The sequence below is a fragment of the Spea bombifrons genome, chromosome 1, assembly GCF_027358695.1.
Source record: "Spea bombifrons isolate aSpeBom1 chromosome 1, aSpeBom1.2.pri, whole genome shotgun sequence".
Lineage (NCBI taxonomy): Eukaryota > Metazoa > Chordata > Amphibia > Anura > Pelobatidae > Spea > Spea bombifrons.
In genome coordinates, this window is record NC_071087.1 from 78,818,636 (window position 1) to 78,837,973 (window position 19,338).

At 40.9% G+C, this 19,338-nt stretch overlaps 2 protein-coding genes across 5 annotated transcripts; one reads left to right on the forward strand and one right to left on the reverse strand.

Moving 5' to 3' along the window:
- The first annotated feature begins 325 nt into the window (after positions 1-325).
- LOC128492428 (cold-inducible RNA-binding protein B-like) lies at positions 326-4,892 on the forward strand. Of its 4 annotated transcripts, none has more exons than XM_053464992.1 (8): positions 326-346; positions 657-767; positions 1,321-1,427; positions 1,512-1,629; positions 1,713-1,803; positions 1,899-1,969; positions 3,948-4,046; positions 4,785-4,892. In XM_053464992.1, exons 2-7 carry the CDS (start codon positions 665-667, stop codon positions 3,950-3,952), a joined length of 495 nt encoding a protein of 164 aa, XP_053320967.1. In that variant the 5' UTR covers positions 326-346; positions 657-664; the 3' UTR covers positions 3,953-4,046; positions 4,785-4,892. The 4 variants fall into 4 exon arrangements, with proteins under 4 accessions (XP_053320967.1, XP_053320974.1, XP_053320960.1 ...); XM_053464999.1 differs by having other exon boundaries at positions 1,902-1,969; XM_053464985.1 differs by lacking the exons at positions 3,948-4,046; positions 4,785-4,892 and adding an exon at positions 2,227-2,933 and having other exon boundaries at positions 1,902-1,969.
- A 10,227-nt stretch (positions 4,893-15,119) lies between these two features.
- On the reverse strand, positions 15,120-16,464 carry LOC128492371 (transcription factor JunD-like). Its single transcript, XM_053464903.1, has one exon. The coding sequence runs from the start codon at positions 16,077-16,079 to the stop codon at positions 15,183-15,185; it is 897 nt and encodes a 298-aa protein (XP_053320878.1). The 5' UTR covers positions 16,080-16,464; the 3' UTR covers positions 15,120-15,182.
- Positions 16,465-19,338: the final 2,874 nt, after the last annotated feature.

A 19,338-nucleotide genomic window follows, 5' to 3' on the forward strand; every position in this document is an offset into this window, starting at 1 on the left:
GGTCATTATTCATTTTATTGCGTCACTGACAGTTAAGGACAATCTATCTGAAAAAATAGGGGTGCGCTATATTTTAATAGCGTACGGGGAAGATACGGAGAAAGATAGTTTCGAATTCCTTTCTTTACCTATTTTATAACGGCACATCTTTCCAGCAATACAATATTTAGCCGCCCGAGCAATTATTCGTTAGATACATTTGTTAATCAAGTGGTACATCCCTCATGTTAAGAATTGCAAATTAGGTGGGAGGAGACCTAGCGTATATAGGAAGGCGCCTGGGCGTTGTTGCGCACTTTCTTTCGTTGATTTCAAGTTGTTCTGTCGCTGCTCTTGCACGAATAAGGTAAACTTTTTTTTTTTTTTAATTTTCTTTTGTGCTGGAAATGTAATTTGTTTAAATGCGAATTATTTTGCTATGTAGTGGCTGGATGTTTGTGATGTTCAGAAATATGTGTGCATTTGGCTTAGAGGTCGGTTTTAATGGTTAGATGATATGCGGCTAACTAAATAATGGAGTAGTTATCTCAGAAGGTACTGGTGCGAGTTGGTAGCGCTTTTTCCGAGCGAGAAATTGGGTAGCCCCGCCCACGTATCGGTTGATGGGCGCCATTTTAAGACTTGCCTGCTACATGTGCTTTTATCGCTTGCCGTAGATCTCACCATGTCTTGTGACGAAGGAAAACTCTTCATTGGAGGCCTTAGCTTTGAAACTAATGAGCAGAATCTGGAAGACGTTTTCTCCAAGTATGGAATAATCTCAGAAGGTGAGTACCAACACTTAAACACGATGGGATCAAACGTTGTTTCAATGTGGCTGTTGGATGTGGTAGTGAGTGTGATTGCAGGAAGTAATATTTAATTTTAACGGTTATGGTTGTAGATGAGCTTTTAGCCGGGGGGGGGGGGCAGATGTTACCTGGTAGCATAAACTATTGTGTGCAGCTCTTATGCGTTCTGGTAACTGACCATATTAGGGGTTTGCCTTAATGCTGTAGAAGTAATATTTCATTGGCAATTTAGTCCTGTTAATGCTACTTGAAGCTGTAGCAAGCCATCTGTGCTTTTAGAAAACCATGACCACAGAACTGGAAAAGGGAGGTGTTCTTGATTTGCAATAGAACCCTTTGATTAACCACACCCTTTACAAAATGCCCATCAATGCTATTCGTTAGCACACCTTTTTTTGCTCATTAGTCAATGTGCATGTTCTTCTACTGTCATTTTATAGTTTTAAATTAAAAAAAACCCGCATTGTTCCTGAGGAATATATATATGCGTGTGGGGGCTCACATTAATACTTTATTTTCTTTTTGCCAGTCGTCGTTGTGAAAGATCGTGAGACCAAGAGATCCAGGGGCTTTGGGTTTGTCACGTATGAGAACCCAGAAGATGCTAAAGATGCCATGATGGCTATGAATGGAAAGGTATGTTTCATAACAAGTATGAGTACTTTTTGTGTGTTTTTGTTTTGGGGGTGTTTTTCTTTCCTGACCACGTTCTCTGATTAGTCCGTAGATGGGCGCCAAATACGTGTTGACCAGGCAGGCAAATCATCAGGAGACAGGAGAGGGGGCTACAGAGGAGGTTCCGGCGGCAGGGGATTTTTCCGTGGTGGACGTGGACGTGGTATGTATTTGTGCAAATTGGCAAGACTTGTTTTGTTGTCCTTGATTTGGCATATACTAACATGACTGTTCTGCTTTAATTAGGTGGTGGAGACAGGGGATATGGAAGCAGCCGATTTGATAACAGAAGTGGGGGATATGGGGGCAGTGGTGGATCCCGTGACTACTATGGCAGGTAAGAACAATTCTCTGGCTTTTTAGAACGACTTTAGTAGTGTAGGACACACTTGTTCTTGTAGTTGTCATAGCTAAAGCTTTGTTTTTCCACAGCAGTGGCAGGAGTCAAGGTGGTTATGGCGATCGCTCAGGAGGTTCTTACAGAGACGGATATGACAGTTATGGTAAGTTGAAAGTCCTGGGGATGTTATTTGGTGGGATTTCAGGGGCATGTATCTGTGTTCGCTCTTACTAGTACAAGTGAGCGCTAAATAATGCATGTGACGGCTCTGCCCTACACTCAGGTATTCACAGTAGTGAGCTTTGAACTAGAATGGTCTCAGTGGGAATGGGCTAGATGTTTGTAGTTGAGTGGAGATAAATTGGGAGCTGTCCATATGCTTTGAATGTCTTTACAACTGTGCCTGCTTCTTGTCCTCAGCTACACACAACGAGTAAAATTCCTTCCTGACTCAAGATCGTCCTTCCAATGGCCGTATTTATAAAGATTTTTGGAGCTTCGCAGAATCATTTATGTAGTTCATCTAATTGTGTTCACTTTTTATATAAAAAGATTGGGTTAATACCCAAACAGCTTCATAAATTAATACATGGAGCATCAGTGCTGCAATGCATTTTGCGTTGTACATATTAAAGAAATATTTTAAGGGGGATGAGTTTTTAACCTTATGTTCCATTGAAGCTGGTCAGACTGGGAGCTCCCATGTCTATGGGGAGTATATTGGAAGGGGGTTGCTCTGCAAAAGTCTTGCTCAGTGAGGTGTGTGAAGCCTTAACCTCACACCTTTGCAGTGTCTTTAATGACCTGCTACTGTATATGTATAGTATGTGGGTCAGAGACCCTGAAACCTGCTTGAGCATGTCTTCATTTAAGGCATTCCTTTAGTGTAACAAGGGAAGGCAGAGCCTGGGTGCGCTGTAAATAGTGGCTAAACTTCCTTGATATACTTAAAGTGAACCTCTTACCAATCTTTCCAGTAACAATGTCACAAGAAGTTCTAGAAAAATGTTTGTTTATATTGTCCTTTTTTTACTGAAACAAATGCAGAAACTGTATTGAAATGGTCACAGAATTCTTGTACTCTCGTTTGGCTTCACGAAGCCTATTAAAAGACCGTCTGAAAAGAATTGCGCTCCTGACAATTGACTTATGCACAACACTGTGTCTGGCACATACGGGATTGGACAGACAGTGGAGTTGGAAATGTGTGGGATCTTACAGAATTACATTTTATGGGGAAAGACAACTACATACATAGTCTTAAATTCTAATATCACTGAAGAACTGTTGAACCCTCAGCAGCTTGCATTTAATCTTGTATACATTTTTGCTCAACACAATCTGGCCCAAATCTGCTGTTGGGATTAAAAATAAGAGTAAAATGCATTACTCTAGAATGTCTTTATTGAAGCTTGGCTCTTTGGTGTTATAGCATGTTAAACTGGGTAATCTGGCAAACCACACAGTGCAGCTGAAGTTTAGGGCTTGTGCTGCTATCTCAGATTAAAGTTAGGTCTCTATTTTCCTTTGGGTCACATATCCAGTCAATGTGTTTGATTTGTGCCATCACTAGTGTTTCCTAGTTGAATAGAGACTGGTCAGTATGCTAAGATGAAGCAGATTCTAGTAAACATTTTTAACGCTGAACCTTTTGGACCTTACTGGAGTAAAGCATAACTGGGTTGTAGTGCACACTATTAGACAGTACATTATTATTGCCTTCTGAGAATCCTCTGCTAGAGTACAGAAGCTGCAGTCTCCTTGGAGAAGTGAAGTGTTTGCCTCCTGTGGAGCCTGAATGGAAAGCTGCTCTTGGCTAGTTCATATGCGAAATTAGTCCGGTATGTCGAGGTAACTCTTTTGCTCATGTCCACATACTCCCTCCTTGAGCTCATTGTGCTTGTGAAACTTGCCTATCCACCTACGAGAAAAGAACACTTGTCCAGTTAACATGCCTGCTGGATGCATTAGCGTCAATGCCTGTAAATGTTCCAGATATTCCTGAAAAACTTGCACTCCGGTGCTCTTAATATTTTAGAGAACCCCTGATGCACTGAACTAGTGCTTTTGATATTTTGACACTTAATATTCATTTTGCAGTTTGTCTTCAATGTCTGAGACCGGTTTTTCTTTTATTATAGGTTAATCCTTGGTAGCTGATGGGATTGGTCTAGGTATCGACTTGGCTGTGATCCAAAGTCTACAGTTAATGGCATGTGGATCTGACCTGGTGCTTCAAGGTGAGTGGGCAATGGCTTGCTTAAAACATGATTTACACCATTGTGTAGTATACAGTAACAAATGGAGTAAACGTTACGTTTGCCGCTAGGTGACTAGCTGTGTATCCCCGAATAGATTTGATTTTTATGAAGTGTAGTTCTGTCTTCTAAACAAATTGCAGTACCTTCATAGAGATTTATGACATGTAGTTCATATGTACTGCATTGTAGCCTTGTTCAGTGGGATACGACAAGGTTAATACACGTGATTTGTTGATCAAGCTATAGGGTAACGGTTTTGGGCCGTATTAAGATCTGAGATTTTTTAACTGGATTTAATACTTTGCAACCAATGTAATGAATATCAGTGGGAAGCTTTCTATTGGTACTATCTATGTTCTGCAACATGTTAATGTCAGCTTGTAGGGAAGTGAGTGATGGAAAGGTGGTCAATGCCTTTTTCAGTGTGATTGCAGTATTATATATATATATATATATATGTCGGAGGCCTACAGAAATATGCACGAAGAAAGGAAAAATACCTGACATTTAAGGAGCAGCTACATTCCTCATCTTGTCACTGATTGGCTGTTTGAAATCAATGGGAGGGCAGTCTGAGCAGGCTGGGCTAACTAGCTGTAGATAGGCATTTCAGTCTAACATATACCTATCTGCATGGGTTGCATGGTCTTTTAACAGATTAAATGTATGTATGCAATGAAGTATTGAAAAGTTTTATTCTAAAACCTCTTCACACAGATGCATCAAAGGAGCTATACGTGGCAGTTCAAGTAGAAGATTTGCAGTAATCGGGTGCTGAAAATCTATTTAAAATATTTGTAAATATCAATAAAGTGTATTGACATCAACTTTCGTTACTGCTTTGCTGTTTCTTTGGCAGTTGGTTACATTGATTATTTTTAAACTTGTTGGCGTATGGTAAATATATGGAGGAAGGTGAGGTTGTGAAAAAAGTATGGTTGCTGTACCAGAAAGTCTCAACTGATGGCGTTTAACTTCATACATAACTGGGTTCCACTCGGCAGGTCAAGAAACGTTCAAACGGACTGGGAGCAACGCAGAGGTTAACAGCAGCCCCCTGCGTAAGTCTGTGAGGTGCAGCAGAAGATCTGCAGTTCGGGAAGGGTATATGAATGTGTGATAAATGAATATGCATGTGTAAGGAGGGGGCAGGGCACAAGGAGGCTGTAGGTTATGTGCATGTATTGTCACGTATACCCAAATTTCAGCATGTACAGGCTGACTTGGCATGATAGTAGTGTGATTGCTGTTAGTAATTGTATTTAATATAGCGATGACACGCCTATCATGCGCAAGCAGCCACGGTAGCAAAAGCTAGCAGAAGTTACTTACATCATGCCCAGGTTCTAGGAAGAGTGTGATTGAAGTTAGCAGTCATGCTCCTATCATGCCCAGGCAGCCAGTACATGCTGTCAGCTAGTCTGCCTCATCTACATCAACGTTGAGAATCAAGAATCGGGGCGGAACTAAAGTTTTTGCTTGCGTTGCCAGGGGACTGCATTTTCGCCGGACCGCACTACCGAAAGCGCTCTGCAGTCTTCCAGACGACTTGGAGAAGGTAAAAATGCTAAATGCTGATTATTGGCCGCACCCCCACTTAAAAGAACTCAATTATGGGGAGGAATTATATTAGAATTATTATATTATATTGTAATTCTTTAAAGTTGGTGTGCAGCCTGTAATCGGTGTTTAGCATTTTTACCTTCTCCGGGGTGTCTGGAAGACCGGATCAGAAGACTGCAGAGCGCTTTTTAAATATAAAACTGCTGTTTGAGTTTATATTTTGTTACTTATGTCATAAGTGTTTTTTTTGTATTTTCTTTTCTAAAGGGGGTTCTGTTTCGGTCTAGAATTTTCATTTCGGTGCATCCCTATGTTTTTGCTCAAAGTTTGCAGTGTTTTTGTGCATGCTGAGAGGGTTAATCAGCATCTTCCCCTAGCAGATGTGACTAGTGCCCCAGGGCTGCAATCATCTTACCCAGGTTATTTTGAATGAAGCAAGGTTTTGCTTTGGTTTTCTGTCTTTGTGGTGATCCAAGCAGCACATGGCCACCTCTTTGTAATCGTAGTGCTGCTGCTGCTACTACCTTGCTGTTGATGCAAATGTGGAGGAGGTCGTCCTGGATTGAGAAGAATCTGGACCTCACCAGAAGCACGATTGGCCATCCATATCATAGGGTAGGAACTCCCACACCCCAGTTTCCTGGGATATGAAATTTCTACCTGCTATTTCAGAGAGTAATTGGGAACATAGATTTGCTGAGTAGTTACTGCCAGCAGTAACCAAATATGGTGTAATCGCACAATTAGTCATGAAACTGTAGGGGACATAATTCAAATGAATGTACTGACATAAGTGTCTATAAATCAAACAATAAAAACGTAACACATAATTTGGATGAATCGGGCTGTGGACTTTTATTAAGTTTTACTGTCACAAGCAAATAACTTTCAATTATAACTTGAAACTTTAACTGATACATATATAAACAAAAACTCCAGCCCCCGGCACAAGCCCCAGAGCACATCCTAAATCACATCATTTTGCCAACTGCCCTATAAGCCAGCTGGCATAACTCATCAGTTCACCCCATAAAATTAACAAAAGTAAACTAGCCCCCTCATGAGCCCTCTATAGTTGGTTTTCCCGTCCCTTAGCGCAGCGCGAGATAGGGCGAGACCCAGCTAAATGCAGCGCAAGGCACGCTCGAGGCGGCCAAAAAAAACGGCAAAGCGCAGGCGCAGACACTTATATAACTATTAAATTTTTTTTAAACTCCTGACCTTTCCATGACCCTTTCCCATTGCTGTCAATGGCATATAACCTGTACCTGTCCCCACATCTTCATGTCACCCTGCCCTATGTGTGCAGGCTTTATCGTTCAATCTCATACCCACCGGAAGGTCTTGGGAGAAAAGAAAAGATCCAGGAGGTCTCAGTGCACATGACTGTTACCTCAATGACTAGTTTTTGATGATGGTGGTAAACTAAATCTGATGTCTAAACGTGTAAACCTTATGAATTATGAGAATATGGTTCCAATGTCATGGAGACAATGGGAAAAAGACTTAGGCAAAGAAATTGACTTGGAGATATGGTATAAATCATGATTTTACAAACATAACATTGGTCGAATAGAAGAGAGAAACATGGAGTTTATCCAAAGCAATAGAAGCCCAATATAATTAATTCTGGTACCGTTTTTTTGGAGAAGGAATCCCATCCATCATTTTGAATGGATATACCCTTTTCCATCATATACTGATAATCAATTTGTTGAGTAACCTGGATCCAGCTAGGGGTTATTAACCAATTTCTAGCAATTTTTGGTGCCATTAAAATGTGGGTTATTACATATATGTGTGAGCGGGGAACTTTGGAAAAGTTGCAATATAATAGTATCGTTTCTGCTGAAAATATGTTTTTGTTTTTTAATTATTTTTATTTCTTCTAAGACTTGTTTCCAAAAATCTTTAATTATGCTTTACTGTAAAAAATGAATAAAGTAACCTATTTGACTCAAATATAAGTACATAATAATGATGACTTGTTCTGTATGTCATTATCTTATGTTCAAATAAAAAGTGCTTTTGTTTCAATTTTACCACCATATATTTGTTTTTTTGTGGGTAAATCATTGTTTCCTTATTTGCACTTTAGGGAGAGGGATACAAATCAGAGCAATTCGTAAAAATACACTTCTGGGCGTTAATAGGTTCATAGCAGCCATAGAATAGTGAGTTGCGAAAGGGGAGCCCGGGATTCCTACTCAATCTTCCACTGACTACTGCTATTTAAAAAGCAGCCTCCGGTGGCACGTCTGATACTTTGTAGCTTAATAAAGGACGGACAAGAGGCCCAGAAACAAATTCCAACCAGTGGAACCAAGTACTCCGATATCTATTTGCCGCCCCATCAGCTGTCAGAGCCAACTCCTCAAACACTCGCTTCTGCTCCACTCGGAGGACCCAATCCTTAGGTATCAGGGCTTTTGCTGCTGTCAATAAGTGGCGGACTATTGATTTCTTGTACCAGGCAATCGGGCAAGTCATATGTTGAAAAAGGTAAAATTCCAGTGTGAATAGCCTTCCAGCAGAAGTGGTTAATACATGTGAAGACATTTAAGCAATCATGGGATAGGATAAGGCAAGATACTAAGGAAAACTATTCAGAAGCTGTACAGACTGGATGGGCCATATGGTTCTTATCTGCCATCACTTTCTATGTTTCTATGAATGGGATGGCCTTGTCTGTAAGATTCTGTATGTGTGAATGGACCGCCGTCCAAAATGGAACTATTTGTGGACATTGCCACCATAAGTGTAGAAGAGAGCCTGGGGTAGCTCCACAACTCCAGCACATCAGGCATATCCCATCGATAGATCATCTTATAGGACATTTCCTGGTCTTTATTACTTATTGAAAAGCAGTGTGCAAGAACGCAGAACTTCTCCCATTGTTCTGCCGTAAGGACGACCTGCAGCGCAGACTCCCACTTCCTCACTAAATTTCAGGGGTTCAGGATGCAAGGCAGCCAGTATTAAGCCGTATAATAGGGATATGCCACGAGCGGGAAGGTCTTCAAACTCAGTAAGGTCCCTTAGTGCATTATGCCTCTGCACCAAGGAGCGGAAAAAATTGCACGTATTTGAACTCGCAGAGAGGGGTGGCCTCTGTGATACCAAATGTTCCAGCGGTTTGAGACCACTTGTCGCCAGATATCCACGGATCCCAGAGCGCTCCACCAGAGGAGTTGCTGGGAAAAGATCAACACCCATGCCTGGAGGGAAATCAGGGTTGTCTCTAACCAGAGTAAGGGGTGACGGGATGGTAGACAACTGTGTCTTCTGAACGAGGGAGTGTCAGACTTAGGGCCGTGCCGAGGCTGCAGGGAGAGGAGGAGAGAGAGGGGTGCCGTGTGGTCTTCCGGTGCTCCACCATAGAAGCCCCGGTGGAAGTGCCGGCAGCAGAGGAGGTTGTCTGTGTGCATCCCGCAAACGTTCACCGGCTGCGGGATGCACACAGACAACCTCCGCCGCTGCTGCTGGCACTTTTGCCGGGGCTTCTATGGTGGAGCACCGGAAGGTCATGTGATGCCGGCGCTCCGTCATAGAAGCCTCCAGAGGAAGTGCTGGCAGCAGCAGAGGCTGTCAGAGAGGAGGATCCAGGTCCCCTGAAGCGCTGCGGGGGATGTGAATCTTAGTCTTGTAGTCTTGTAGATTAGAAGACCACCTCGTCTTATAATCAGGCAAATACGGTAGTTGCCTAGGGTCCATTTTTTTCAATATTTAAAGGAAAAATGTTTTTGTTACAAAGATTGCACTGTTAGCTGCCCCCCCCCCCTATATTTAATGTATTTAAGGTACATTATTGCTACCAGTGTTCACAGTTATATATTATTGTACTTGTTTGCACTTGCACATAAATAATTTCTAAATAAAACTAGTTGTTTGTTACAAGATTTTTTCCCTTTATTGTCGAGGGAGGCTCCAGGGAAGTTGTCCGCACAGGGCGCCTGAACACCTAAGGCCAGCCCTCATCAGGGCCCGAATGAAGGCGTGAGGCTTTATCTTTTATGGCTTTATTTTTGTTGAATAAATCATGACACACTGTAATTTGTCTTGTGTTGTTGTTCATCTAAGGTTGTATTTGCGTAATTTTGTTTACATGTGTTATTTACATGAATATCATGTTCATCAATATGTTTACTTGATAAAAAGTTAGGATGAGCAGCAGCCCTTTTTTATGCCTTTTTACACATTAGCAAAAGGTTATCACCATCTTCATTGTTCTCCTATAGCACTAGCTGCTTTTAAATATAATGTGTCAATTCTTCTATAGTGAAAACAACATTTAAATCAGTAAGATTTCTTAAGACTAACCTCACTGGCCGAACTATGCTGTCACAACCCTGGGTTGCAGACATCTGTTAATTTTTTTTTGGTATGTGGTTTCTTTCCTTCTCTTACCCCACCAACATAATCACATCTCTATAACACTGGAGCCCGGTTTGCACATACCCTTTTTCCTGATCGTAATCCTCTGGAACTGTTTCTCGGCTAGGACCCGAGTGTCACGAACGCACTCTACTCCAAGCGTGCGCGTGACGTGGTTCTGGTGGTAAAAGGGTTAAAATTCACTATCTGTCTGCCCTAGACCGAAAATAGTGATAAAAATACAAATATCCACCCACAATTAACTATAATGATATAACAAATATCAAAATAACGCTGCCACCACCAAGACAATTTAGAAATGGGGTGTCTTGGTACCCCAAGCGAATTAGACTATAAAAACCCACACAGTATATTTTAACACAATAATTACGTGATTTAAAATTACCAATAAAACGGTCTCTTCAGGTAACGTGAGTCTTTACCAGACAAAGGCAGAACTTAAAAGGAATATTTAGTATGACCAAAAAAATCACAGTGCATACACAAAAAGATGATAAACAGATTTACACCAAACAGATAAAATAAAAAGGAGAAAATTACAGAAAATCTAACTACTCACTGAATGGTCAAGTAACAGTTTTTCTGTCCGTAGGGCTCCGGCAAGGAAAGATGGCGACTTACTCAAAATTAGATCTTGGCCCCTAGTAAGCACACTGACCCATCTTCTCTCATAAACTTTATACTCTTTCCCAGGTCATCTCGAGTTTCCAAGCCGGCCCAGAGGTGGTATAAGCGGAGGGAAGGTGTACCATAAGTGACCTCCCCCTTGTGTGGTGGAAACATATCCGTCAAAATAACTAATTTCCATTTTATTGTCCCTCCTGTGCTCGCCACAGCAATAATTCATGCATTTATGAATTTATTGTAAATTGTGAAGTCCATGGATATGTCACACTTGCTACTTATGACTGAACATCATAGACTTCACAATTCCTTCCAAACTGTTTAAGTGGCGCCGCCATGTTTGTACTCTTTTTGTAGGGTGCGCTTTCCCCGTTCCAGGTATGCACACAAGGAGGTATGATAACGAATATATGAGTTATTATTGATATGTGTTGGATATGACCTGGATATGAAATGGTTTTCCTGACTGCTAGTGGTCACTTAGCATTTCAAAGAATCCAGTATCTATGAGGGGATACAGGCATATGGTCGTCTACATTTGAACTTAGACAAAGCGGCAGCTCCACTACAGGACCTCACACCCCGCAGAAGGCCCCGGTTGGAGTCCGAGCTTCAAAGGACAAATTTATCTCACAAGACCTTTTGGCACCACATGCCCGTACAATCAAATTAACCCCTCTCATACTGAAATTGGCCATACCATCTCTACCAGGTAGCAAGTCCATGTATGCACTACACAAGTTGGTGTGACACCGAGCACTTTCCTGCCAACTTTAACCCCTAATAACTCAGACACGATTGACCCCACCAGAGCGCTCTTTTGTAGTCTTAATCCACAGGTGGTTGGGTACAGGCAATGGGTGGTTTGGAGAGGGAGCCTCCCATGGAACTCCAGTTCTACCACTCCCATGAGAGCGGGGTCAGCCAACACGGTCATGGAACGCACATCCGGCTGTGTTTCAACTACTACCGCCCAACCGTGGACCGTGTCGCTTTTTGAACAGAATACTCTAGGGACTCCGAGCTATCCATCGGTACCCCGGGATGGCCGCCGCTCTCTCGGGATCACCCCGAAAACAGCGGGCTTGGTGGCCTGAGTATGGCGCCAGGCTGTCTGGGCAAGGTATAGAAAGTCAAAGCAAACTATAATGCTCTCACCAATGTGAGTGGGATACCGCATTCGAAATATTTGATACAAATTTATTGCCTTTACGGAAAACACTATGTTATTTTTCTTTTTTTCTTGTATACATTGAAACACTGGGAGAAAAACCACACCTGAGAAATTGAAAAAAAGACAGAACACAGAAACGAAAAATATAAGTATTGTTTCTTTAATATATATTTTTTATACATATTGTTTGTATCACATTATATTATATATAATCACTTTATATTTTGCCTTTTAAATTGGCATAAATATCTTTGCGCAACACTATTGAATTTTTATTTTGTATTTTGGTAGAAAGGGGTTATACTTAAGTGTTTGCAGCACCTGTTATAATATATTTTAATTTTCACTTACTTTATACTAATATATAATTTTTGTTTGTGTAGCGCCTGAACTTTTACTAAACTTTATTAGGGTATAGTTGTGCTAATGTGATTATGTTCTTTCATTGTTAGAGTAGTGTATAAAAGGTTGTGTGTTCCCCAATAAAGTGTTGTTGTTGTTCACCTTGACATTAGTCTCGTCTAATCATAGAGGGTCCTTTTCAGGACATAACAACACCATGTTGGCTACGTCTCAGCGGGCTACGGTGTTGCTACACCGAGGATACAGAGTCGGTTCCTGATCCTTTCATTGCAGTATCATCGAGAGCTGGAGGCAGTTAACCCTTGCGGTTCCGGGAGGAAGCAACGAACAGCTGATGGGTGTACCCATTCTGGTTACAGGGCGTCCCGTCACGTATGCCTTATGCAGGATATAATAATAGAGGATCACTGGCACCTTCTGATTGAGGGGGCCAGTAAAGCCAAGTGGCCCCATCCTACTTGCTGCCTCCGGTAACTAGCATCCTCACTTCCACACATCATTAAACCCACAATTTTCAAAAAGCTGGAAAGGGTTACAAAATTAATCTCAAAGAGTTTACATATTGTTCATAAATAGAGACAATTTGGTACTGTAGCTACCCAGTCAAGATGACACCAAGGGGACAATGCAGACTGCTCAATGAGGTAAAAGAACCCTAGAGTAACAGCTGATGGCTTGAAGGAATCACTGGAATTGGTTAACATCTCTGTTCATGAGACTACTATATACAAAACATTGAACAGGCATGGAGACCATGGCAGGACACCATGGAGGAAGCTGCTGCTCTCCAAAAACACATTAGTGTGCACATGAAGTTTGCCAAAGTGCACCTTGACACTCCACAATGCCACTGGGAAAATGTACTGTTAAAACTATGGTTGAATTGTTCGGGAACAACAGGCAGCACTATGTATGGTGTAAAAATGGCACTGCATTCTAACATGGAAACGTCATCCCAACAGTGAAGTACGGTAAAGGGAGCATGATGATTTGGGTCTGCTCTGCCTTGAGGACTGGACAACTTGCCATCATAGTTGAGACAATGAAGTACAAAGTTTATCAAGGTATCATACTAGATAATGTCAGGATGGCTGTCCTCCAGCTGAAGCCTAGTAGAAGTTGGGTGATGCAGTTTAAAGACAAAAAGAAAATCTGGCTTTTGGAGTGACCAAGTCAGAGCTTAGGCAGTTCTGTAAGAAAGAATTTTTCATGAATGTTGTGCAGGTCTGATCTGAAGCTCCCGGAAGCACTTTTGAGGTTAATGCTGCCAAGGGAGTTTCAACCAGCTATTAAATCCAAGGGTTCACTAATTTATTCTATCAGCACTGTGAATGTTTAATGGGAGTGTTCAATAAAGACATGAAAGATTATAGTTGTTTGTGTGTTATAAGCTAAGCACATTGTGTTTGTCTATACTTGTGACTTAGATGTAGATCAGATCACATTTTCTAGACAATTAATGCAGAAAACCAGGTAATTCCAAATGGAGGGTCATAAGAAGTGGAAGAGGGAGGTAGATAAGAGAAGCAAAAAGAAAAGAAAAATGTGCATATACGCTAGTGTAATATATACATATAAACAACAATATGAATGTCAATTGAAGGACAAACCCCCAAATTAACTTTTTTTTTTAATGGCCCATCTCTTTGCACGAGCCAAGACACGATACTATAGAAGATGATTATTTATTGATTTATATAGGGCTATTATATTCTTTAGCGCCGTACAATATATAAACAGGGCATAAAACATATACGGTTAACCCCTCAAGAGCCAGCCATATATGGATACATTAAAAAAATAACACAAGCACACGGAGAGCCACATAGATTCAAACAGTTGTTATTCGTGAGCTTTTGTAGACTACATCTCCCATCGCTCTCGGACACAATGATGATGGTGATGAGAGTTATAACATTCAAAAGCAGTTACGCCAGTGGTGCCATACCTATGGACATTTGTTATTTCTACCTATATCCAATGTAACATTTTCTTATGTGTGCCGGCATGTTAATTTCCTCCAATTACTTATTTTTTTGCGAAACAACAAATTTAAATGCAACTTGAAGTCTCACACAATGTTATACAATGTAATTATTACATCACAATTTGGATACTCATGCAGGAAATCAACATGAAAATCTAATATGTTGGCCACTAGTTAATTACCTTGAACGCATATGTGATAAAGTAAAAATATTAACAGTGCTTTATTATCTAGTGTTGTTTAGTATTGTTTACCTGGAATGTGTTACATAAAAAGAAAGTTGCATTTTGCATTTAAAATATTTTTTTTAAATAGGCAAAATAGTTTTGTTTTCTAAAATATATCTACATTATTGTACAAATACAAAAGCCAGTGCAAGTTGTAAAAATAACACACATATGTCATTGAGCACATACTGTTTGTTTTGAACATGCCTTGTTTGCAAAATTAGGCTATACTCCATGGCAGTTTTTTGCTGTTTAGGTTTGTAAACATTTTAGACAGAATGTAAAAGTATTTGACAGGAAATCATTTTACCAAATCCTTAATATATTTTAGCTGTTGCCAGTTAAGATATGACAGGGAGATGTATTAAAGAGAGAAATAGAACATTTTTATCTATAGTGAAAAAATTCTATAATAGTTCTTCAAATGAAAATAAGATATTAATTGGCGTGTTTACAACATTATGTAACAAAAACTTGGTAGTAGCCTATTTTGGAAGCGATACCTCTAGTGCATCTACACCAAGGCTGCATTTGACATCAGCACTTTTAAAGTAAAATTACTTAGCCAAAAGGGCAACTTTAAAATTGTTCTGAAAATAATATATATATATAGCGCGTACATTGCATTGTATTTAGACGTGTGTTGAGTAGATGAAAGTAAATACTAAAAAATGAAGACCATGCCCTAATCCGAAACGTACACCTATAACTCTGTCTTTTCGGTTTCAACCTCACCCTTTAACTGGAGTTGTTTTCCATTACACAAGGATTTGGGCTCCACGTCAGTAGGCATGGACCTGATTTGGAAGAAGCTGGCACCCACCATTGACGTGACTCATGACTTTCTGTTTAAGCTGTGCCACCTGTTCCCTTAGTAAACAAGCTGTGGAGGCCAAGTCTGTGTTTTGTATCTTAAGGCTCTTTACCTTCTCCTCCAGTCTTGAAATTCTCTCTAGTTTCCTCTTCCTGCACTTGGAGGCTGCTACCCTGTTCCTCAGCCTCTTTCTCTCAGCCTTAATCCTCTCTTGGTTGTCCATGTCTATTGGGGACATGGGTGGGCTGTCTCCAAAACTCACCATCTCTGGCACTGTCTGAGGCTCTTCCTTCATAGCATGCACCCTATGTTGGAGAAGGTGAGGGTGGTGTTTTCCCATATCATATGGCATTGGTGGGAAATGAACGGCTTCTGTATTGTAGTTAACCATGGTGCCCATTCCTTCGCCGTTATAACCATTGAAATTGACAAAATCTGGAGCACTAGAAGGCATGGATGATTGTACGGGGACAACAGTAGACAGTGAACTCATCTTCATGCCACTACCCAGCTGATTCTGACTGTGTAGATCCTCCAGTGCTTTAACAAATCCCTCGGCAAATTCCTGTTCATCATTAGCTGCTTTAGGGTACAAGAATTGGTTGCTAGTTGTGGCAGTGGTTACCATGCCATTTGATTGACGAATCAGCCTCTCTAGTTCTGGAGAGGAAAGTTTTAGTAGGCCTAAGTCAGGAGAGTTTAGTACATCCTCCTCGTCGTGGTGATGAGGTTTCATATGCGGTGTCACTTGTTCAGCTAAATTGAGATTCAGGTCTTTTTTCATCATCCTACTGACTGTTGAAAGAGCAGAACTTGGGTACAGCTGCAGATTTATCATATCATCATGGTAAAAGGGTATTTCCATAATTCCTTGACACAGAGAGATGAAATATAAGGAGATTCCCCCCACCGACACTCAGCCATGTGGAGAAAGCTTTACCAAGATTGTCGCAATGCTTCAAAGCACATTCAAACAAGAAGTCTTCAAATATATTTTGCGCAAATTATTAATTAAAACCACTTAGGGTGAATGTCTCTACCTGAAAGCTCAGCAGTAAATGTTCCTTTATCATGTTTCTTTGCTGGATCTTGTTATTATTCTTAGGTTGCACTTGTAGATATTTCGTTCTCTCCGCAGCTGTGGTCGCCACTTCTCTTTGTGGTTGTCAGTTTGTTGCTGCTGCATTACTTATTGCTCCACCCACTTCCTCTTCAGAACTCTAATGCTATATTGAGCCACACTGCTGTCCACTCCCCTTATATACCCTCCCTATGCTATGATGACACTTAGCAGCATAGGGATTGGTTAGATATGACGTCCTGGGATTTGTCCATTTGCATGGTTACCTAAGCAACTGTCTACAAACCAGAAAACAGTGCAAGGCACTCTGGGTTGATGTCACTAGTTAACCCGTCTAATACTTCGTGCCTTCAGCCAACGAGAAAGCAGGAATAGTCACGTTATGGTTTATTTCTGTATTAAAGAGCTCACCTCAGCATAGAGAATGCCAGGGGTATTTATACGCATTGCCATCTATATTTTGTGAGGATTAGCTGTTCTGCCCTAATCTATACACACAAAATACAAAAAGCAGCACACCCTAAGAAGCATATAGATTTAAGTTTTGCAGAGAAACGACCAATATGACAACATAGCAAAAGAAATTACATCTACCTGAAGCATAAATATTGGGCTTTGTCACAGTATATTGCCAGATAGTACAATTTTGGCAAATCCTATCTAATCCTTACATGGCTCTATTGCTCACCATGGAGCTGAATGTGGCACCGGACCCTTTTTAACCCAATGAGACTCTACCATAAATTCAAACTCTCTCTGGTTATCATTTATGAGACACTATATTTGATTAAAAGTAAGGAATTATTTAAAGGTAAATCTTTGATCAATGAGACAAGGTGGCAAAACACGCATTATCTTCTTTGCTGTAATAAAGCTGTGCAATAAAAAACAGATGTTTTGAGAGACCGTAGTAACTTTATATAAATATATGCAAGTTTAATAGAAAAAACTCACTGGACCTGTTCATCAACAGGACTTCATAAAGCAGGGGTGTCAAAACCTGCGGCCCTCCGGCTGCTGCAGGACTACATCTCCCATGATGCTCATTCAGCTAAGGGGCTGGCTGAGGAGTATGGGAGATGTAGTCATGCAGCAGCTGGAGGGCCACAGGTTGGACACCCCTGTCGTAAAGGATACAAGATTATCCCATGGGGAGAACTGGCAACATTTAGCCCAGTGTAGCCTAGTGGCCAGTAATAAAAAGACACTCCCCTTTACAAAACAATTTACTGAAAAGGGAATACATAGAAAACCCATAAAAGATGTCTGCTTTAATCTTGCCTCTGCAGACCTTCTGCATTGTCTATGGGCTTGTCCTCTGATATGTTTTTGGTCCCAGGTACATCATACCACTCAAACTTTGAAGCTCAAGTTTAATCTTGCACCTCTTTGGGCCCTATTTGGGTGTTCACAGCAAGAAGAACCTAGGTACACCACATCCAAAGAGCAAGCATTGCTACTTATCCTCTTGGCTATTGTTCAGAAGGCAATCTTGTCCCAGTGGATACATAATACCCCCTTCATTGGACATGGCTTTCACTAGATTTCATTATATATATTTAAAATGGACTGGGCAGAGGCTACTATACATAGGGGAAATAAAACAACACATTTTTTTCACTAGTTGGTAAACTTATTTAGCTACCCTGGATAACCAAATACAGAATTTGCTCCTTAATTTGCTCCAATCCACAGAATGGTTTTCCTTACAGTTGTTATTAGGCTTACACCCCTTACCAGGTGTATCGGGTTTACAAACGCCGCTCTCTCTGTGATATGTTCACAATTCTGGCCTCAATGTAGCTGAGCTGTTGCCTTTGATCTTTTGCTCTGATCTTTTGAGTGAGGCCCTGTGGGGGGTGTCGGTGTGGCAGAGCCTGTCCCAGTGTGTTTGTTTGGGCGTCTGTGTGGCAGAGCCTGTCCTGGTGTGTGTTTGGGTGTCGGCGTCGCAGAGGCTGTCCTGGTGTGTGTGTGTTTGGGTGTCAGTGTGGCAGAGCCTGTCCTGGTGTGTGTGTGTGTTTGGGTGTCGGTTAGGGTGACCACATTTTATTTCTGCCATTCAGGAAGCGCATGAGATTACAGAAACAGGTATAATATATATATATATGCATTAGATATGCATTTTTAACTACATAATATGTACTTATCTCTTTGAAGTAAAGACTGTGATTGAAATAAGATTTCAAAATAACAGTTAGGTTTCATTCTTTAATATTACACCCTGCTGCCAATATACAGTATCTCCCAATAGTAAGCACACCACTCACATTTTTGTAAATATTTTATTATATCTTTTCATGTGACAACATTGAAGAAATTACACTCTGCTACAATATAAAGTAGTGAGTGTACAGCCTGCATAACAGTGTAATAACTCAACACACAGCCATAAATGTGGAAATGTCCAAATTGGACCCAATTAGCCATTTCCCCTACCTGGTGTCATGTGACTCATTGTGCCGGCACTGGAGAGCTACAGTTCATTGAGGGAACCATGAATGTCGACATGTACTGTGACATACTGAAGCAGAGCATGATCCCCTCCCTTCGGAGACTGGGCCGCAGGGCAGTATTCCGACATGATAACAACCCCAAACATACCTCCAAGGCTACCACTGCCTTGCTAAAGAAGCTGAGGGTAAAGGTGATGGACTGGCCAAGCATGTCTCCAGACCTAAACCCTATTGAGCATTTGTGGGGCATATTTCCACTTAGGGGTGTACTCACTTTTGTTGCCAAGGTGTAGACATTAATATCTGTGTGTTGAGTTATTTTGAAGGGACAGCAAATTTACACTGTTATACAGGCTGTACACTCACTACTTTACATTGTAGCAGAGGGTCATTTCTTCAGTGTTGTCACATGAAAAGATATAATAAAATATTTACAAAAATGTGAGGGATGTACTCACTTTTGTGAGATACTGTATGTATACCTGCAAATACAGGATTTGTATGTCTAATTCAGTTGATTCAGGCCTGCAATGCTGTTTCCTGGTGTTTGCATATACAAGTATATAAGAACTAAGAGTTATGGAAAATGC